Here is a 5,891-nt window from a genome sequence, read left to right as displayed (position 1 = left end):
TTGGAGGACTGTCCAGACCTGGACATCAGGGAAACAATTAGGCTTGTATGTTTAATTAAAAAACAGTTTTCTGTCTTTCGGTAATACGTTGTACAATGTGGATACCTTTTTATTTGATCAATCTTTATTTGTATAGCGCCAATTCATAACAAGTGTTATCCCAAGACACTTAACAGTAGAGCATAAAACTCTTCATTTTGTGGATACACATATAAACATATATAAAAACTAGTGCTGTCAGACGATTAAAAAAAATAATCTAATTAATTAGCGGATTTATTATTAATAAATCTAATTAATCACATTTTAATCTCATATCTGCTTAAAGTACCCTAATAAAGAATTTGAATTCTAGGATATTATAAAATTTTTGTGCATGACTAATCAAATGAATACACTAAGAAGTGAAGATTTATAAATCCACATTTTTATTGGTGATTAAATAAAACAAAAGTCAGGGCAACTTGTCCAGAAAATTCTTAGCTCAATCAGGCAACTCAAATTTCACTTTCAGTGTGTTTCATAAATCAAATTCAAAATAAGAAAAAGGTTGAGGACATCCAGCAAACCAGTTAGGCCTGATGCATTATTAAAGAATGTAGTAAAAATATAGATAAACCAATTCAATAATAAAACAAGACTAAGTCTTAAATATGCCATTCCTGTTGTCACCTGGGCTTTGTTTTGTTTGACTAGAGACGCATGTGTGAAGTGACGTGCCACTGCCATGTACGAGTCCTCCTGCTGGCCAATATTAAAATGTTTGTGTGCTATGATTAATTGCGATACATTTTTATGACGCACTAATTTGTGGTGTAATTAATCTAATTAATGCACTAAAGTAACTGCCCTATAAAAAACAAAAACACATATGTATACAAATATATACTCCCAACACCAAAATGAATCCGTTTATCCCTTTTATTGTGTATCCATTAGGAATGTGTGTTAATATCAGCAGAGTATTTGTATCAGCCCACAACATGCCATCACTAACTGCCATCTCTGGTATCCATTGTCCTTGACGAGATATTTTACATCCCTTATTGTCTTAAAGCTTGAAGGGGGATCCATACTGTCTGATAAAGATAAACAAAGCATCCAGGACTTGGCCTTTGCATGGGACCTCCCTTCCCTAACTGAGAACAACAGGAGGTGGCTTTTTGAGAAGCTGTTGATCCATGCTGTGAGTGAAACTCAGGCCCCGTTTACACGACGCCGAAAACGGTCGATTCCGCAAACATTTCGTTGCGTTTTGGCCTTCCGTTTAGACGAGACCACGTTGCGTTTTCAGTGAAAACGCAAACTTTTGAAAACGCTCCCCAGAGTGGAAAGATCTGAATCCGCTCCGCCATCCAGCTTCGTGTAAACACAGAGCGGAGCGTCTCAGGGTGAAACGCTGACGTCACCGCATGCGCACTCGCAGTTTCAGGTGAAGGCTCCGCGCTCAGCCACATTTCCAGTTGAGCCAGTAGTTGGCGGTAATGCGCGTCATGGTTGGATTGCCGACCGTCTCACACAACAAAACGGCAGAAAAAGAAAAAACAGAAGAGGAGACTTCTCCTCCTGGAGTCGTATGAACGCGGATCGTTTTCGGCGTGAAAACGATCCGCGTTGAATTTATTTTAATATTATCTTTTAGTGCTGTAGAAAATGTTTTTTATACCTTGTAGGCATCCATTACTGTCCATTTTTGTCTTGTTCTTGTTACTGATGTATTCCTATACATTACTTACAATTGACATCATTGGTATCAACCAGTTATGTTTGACCAAAGAGTGTAATGAGTATTGATTTAAGAATCAAAATTATTGTCTTAGTCATTCTATTTTCTTTTTTTCAACATAGGTACTTCTTCAGCGAATCACATGGCCTCGTGAGGATGACAGTGATGATGAAGACTGTTCCATCGAAACTAAGTGCCGCATGTCAGGCTATCTGCGACAGTTCATAACCAATGGTAAGTTTACTCGTCTTAAGAGTTTGTCTAATCTTCTGTTAAGTTAAGCTGTTTGTGCAATAGTTGGCTATTTATTCTAATGACTAATCATCACCCATTTGAATCTACTTCGTAGCAACACCAGCTGAACTCACCAACTTGGTGAAATTCTGGACCGGATGGGAGGTCGTACCACAGAGTCTCTCTGTGGAAATCATTGGGGGCAGATACCCCACATCATCTACCTGTTTTGAGACCTTGCGCATTCCAGGGCATTATAAGGACTACCCATCTTTCAAAAATGACATCCTGGCCTGTATTTGCACTTGTCATACTGGAATTGGTCTTGTGTGAGCTACATCTGGGCCTCAGTTTATGCTTATCAGACATAGTGGCTGAAGTTAAATGTTGTTTTCAAGCTTAGGTGTTCATTATGTCTTGAAGTTGTACAGATATAGTTCTCTTTCTTTTATCTCAGACATGTAGATTCTTCACGTACCTTGACATGTTTCGGCGGAAACTTCCGCCTTCCTCAGAAGTGTCAACAGATGATAGATATGACGTGTTAAATCAGCTGGTGTTATGGAGGTGTGACTCTCCTGTTAATTTTTCTGACGGGGTCACGCTGTCCATTCCCCTGAGCAGGACGCTGCTCCAGGTGTGTGAGAGCATGTATGCCCCCACCTCCCTGTGCATCGTCCCTGGGTCCCGTTTCCTGAATTACGAATAGGGAAGCCATTGAGATCAGGAAACAGGGCCCAGGGATGATGAACAGGGAGGTGGGGGCATACATGCTCTCACACACCTGGAGCAGCGTCCTGCACAGGAGAACAGACAGCGGGACGCGTGACCCTCCTGTCAGAAAATTTGACAGGAGGGTAACACCAGCAGATTTAACACGTCACACCTATCATCTGGTGACATTTCTGAGGAAGGCGGAAGTTTCCGCCGAAACATGTCAAGGTAGGTGAAAAATCTACATGTCTGAGATAAAGGAAAGAGAACTATATCTATGTTTTCAAGCTTGTTCAGATTGATCTGACAGTACATTAAAGGTTCAACACAAAACAAGTCTTCCTGATCATTTTATTTAGGTATCTTGAAATTGCTCACAAAATTGAACTGCAGATATGTAGATATCACAGCCCAAAGACTGGGATGCAGCTCTTGGGTTGATTGCATCTCTCAAAGATGTCAGTTGTTCATCAGTCAGTGGGCATGCAGTGTGTGGAACAATGACACTCAAGTGATCATCACAAGGAAGTCCACTTTCTTCCCAGTCAATGTTGGGGATATCCATGCCCTACAAATAGAAAGCATTTTAGATTGTATAAAGTAAAAGTGGACACACTTCAAAATATTTTGTGCTTTTAGCAGATCTGATTCAATATCTTTAATTAAATGATTTGTTCTAATTACACATATGCATAACCTCTATGCTGTCTGGTCCCGGAACTGGATTATGTGTGCGACCAAGTTCCCACAGCTGGTTAGGAGTCATGTGGCCCTCTGTTCTTAGTGAATGGTTGTCCCAGCCACTGTGGAAAGTATCGAGGTCATCCTGCAGGCGTGGGAGGAACACAAAGTGGCAGCAGAAGAGGTGCATTTCATTGGCGATGCTGAGGAAGCCCTCTTCTTCAAGGTAGTGGAGAACATCATAGTAGATGCAGGTTACAGCTGTCCACAGGTCTCTCCACAGCCGCTCAATTCTGGAAAATGTAAATACATTTTTAAAAAATAATCAAAAAAGTGTTTCTAATTATCTGTTTAATTTGTTTAAAATATTTTTATCCCCAATGGATGCACAAAAAATAAATGTTAAAATATCAAATATATTTCAAACAATGAATTTCTTTATTTTGTATTTTTGCACAACCCACTTAAGATTTAGAACTTGTTTCATACATACTGCATGTCAATACAGCCTATGCATATGTGAAAAAAAATTGTACATGAAAGTTCCCCAGTAAGTAGTTGTCTGCCAACATACTACCACAGCACAGTATGAAAGAGGTGGCAACCTAGCATCTGGTATCACTATTACTGAACATACCGTTGGTTATGAACACTCTTCCCGGATATAAATGTTTGTATGTCAGTATGTTGCTCTCTTTCCTCCTTTTCTAAATTGATGAGACTGTGAAGCTGTGTCAGTTCGTTTAAAATAGCTGGACAAACAGTCAATTGACCTGACAAAGCATTCAAAAACACAAGTTCTTGTGTGCAAGTAAACTCCAAGAAGTCTAGGTCCAGAGGCATACGTCCCAGAATATTCTCCAATCGAGAGCGAAGCCTTTCCAAAAGATGATTAAGCAGTTGCTCCTAGGAGAGAAAAAATTAAATTAAAAAAATTACCCATAGAAAAGCAGACCCATGATAAGTTCTACTATTTAGAGAGTGCAACTTGTAATAGTAATTGCTTCAGATACTTGAACAGCTTAAAATTAGATGGCTATTGACAATTATTACACAACAACTCGACAGTGACCTTCTGATCCTCACTCTCTACATTTATAACTAGCAGGTATCTGCGTGAAAGAGTCCTTTCTCATGCGCAACCCTAAAGTGGTATATAAAATGAATGTTAAACTATTGTATCACAAAATCAATCTAAAATTCACCGGATGAAAGGCGAATCTGGGCCTCTGCAGGACAATATTAATCATTTACGGCTGTCATGTCCCACCTCGGTGAAGTTCGTTTCAGGTTGGATCTTCCCAGGCACCTGTTGGTCCTTATATCCATACAACTGCTTAACCGTCGAAGACCCAACGCAAAACTAACTTCACAGCGGTGCACAACCAGACTGCTGCGTAAAGCAGGTAGGTCCGTGGAGATATGCCCGCTGTTCCCCCACCCCCATGCACCCAAGGGCGGCGGCCAAAAGAAAACTGACTAATGTAAATTACGTTATACTGCAACCGTGTATCACAGTTTAAATGTCGGTGTTTAAAGAGCAACTCTGGTTTTTTGACACCTGGACCTTATTTATAGGTGTTTGCATGCTCTATACTCATTCAGACAAACATCGTGCAGCTCGGAGTCCTTCAGAAGTTATTTAGATCCAACCGATTTTAGCCGCACTTCGCGGAGGCCATGGCAAGGGAGCTTCGGCGCGGCACATAATCTCTGCAAAATCGCTCATTTCGGCTATATTTTGTCATCCATCGCTATCCATCGTTATCACAAACACGCTCCTCTTCTGTTGCCATAGGCGAACACTGTCCACAAGCGCACCACCAGTTCGCATTGAGTCGTGGACATGCTAAATAAGGTCCAGGTGTCAAAAAACCGGAGTTGCCTTTTAATGTCAGTAATACTCACCGAAGCGATATCTCTTCCGTTGCTCGACATGGCTGAGTAGCCGGTTTCTTCTTGTCTCGTTTGTTTGTATGTTTTTCTTTAACTTCTTTTGTTCTCTTCCTCCGTATTTTTCTCCTTCTGTTCGCTGCTCCTCTTCTCACGGTACCTCTTCTGCTTTGCAAAACGAATTGACCCTTGGTGACCTGTCATGGTGTCAAATGACCAGTGGTGCGTAACCTGATTGGCTGAGCGTTGTACGACTTGACCAAGGGATCGATTGCTTCTCCTTGGTTACCCGGATGTTGAGACTGGATTATTTTTGACACTGAATTTCCTGACACTGAATTTTCTGGCACCGAATTTCTCGAGACATAGATATTTTTTTATGTTGAATTCTTTTTAACACTGATTTTTTTTCGACTGGATTTTTTGAGATGTTGAATTTTTTTACACTGAATTTATTTCAACATGGACAAATATAAAAGGAGGAGAATAACCAATCAGCGCTTGAAATTCGATGTTTTTTAATATTCAAAGTCCAATTTCGATGCTGAAAAAATTCAGTGTGAGAAATTCATGTTCAAATCCTGATGGCACAGTTATACTTCCATACCCTTTTACCCTTAATGTTTACAGCCTATGTTGATCT

The 5,891-nt window shown here is 40.3% G+C and overlaps 1 protein-coding gene across 2 annotated transcripts; it reads right to left on the bottom strand.

The window, feature by feature from the left end:
* Window positions 1-3,055: 3,055 nt before the first annotated feature.
* Window positions 3,056-5,332, bottom strand: LOC141786603 (uncharacterized). Of its 2 annotated transcripts, none has more exons than XR_012597863.1 (4): window positions 5,264-5,332; window positions 3,993-4,261; window positions 3,372-3,648; window positions 3,056-3,242 (listed from the first exon to the last, which is right to left on the bottom strand). XR_012597863.1 is itself a non-coding variant. In XM_074665200.1 (4 exons), the coding sequence occupies exons 1-4, from the start codon at window positions 5,291-5,293 to the stop codon at window positions 3,220-3,222; spliced, it is 612 nt and encodes a 203-aa protein (XP_074521301.1). In that variant the 5' UTR covers window positions 5,294-5,326; the 3' UTR covers window positions 3,056-3,219. The 2 variants fall into 2 exon arrangements, 1 of the variants encoding a protein (XP_074521301.1); XM_074665200.1 differs by having other exon boundaries at window positions 3,359-3,648; window positions 5,264-5,326.
* Window positions 5,333-5,891: the final 559 nt, after the last annotated feature.

This window comes from Halichoeres trimaculatus, unplaced genomic scaffold, assembly GCF_033239565.1.
Source record: "Halichoeres trimaculatus isolate MK-OKI-2021-1 unplaced genomic scaffold, fHalTri1.1 fHalTri1_scaffold_53, whole genome shotgun sequence".
In the NCBI taxonomy this organism is placed as follows: Eukaryota; Metazoa; Chordata; class Actinopteri; order Labriformes; family Labridae; genus Halichoeres; species Halichoeres trimaculatus.
The sequence above is the reverse complement of the archived record's forward strand: the minus strand, read 5'-3'. Positions and strand labels throughout refer to the sequence as shown.

What these genes read in the sequence shown, in the direction of transcription:
- LOC141786603 (XM_074665200.1), bottom strand. Translation starts at nt 5,293, where the DNA reads ATGTCGAGCAACGGAAGAGATATCGCTTCG. An exon ending in ACGGAAGAGATATCGCTTCG is followed by an intron (nt 4,262 to 5,263) that starts GTGAGTATTACT and finishes TTTCTCTCCTAG; the next exon opens with GAGCAACTGCTTAATCATCT. An exon ending in CATAGAGGTTATGCATATGT is followed by an intron (nt 3,243 to 3,358) that starts GTAATTAGAACA and finishes TTCTATTTGTAG; the next exon opens with GGCATGGATATCCCCAACAT.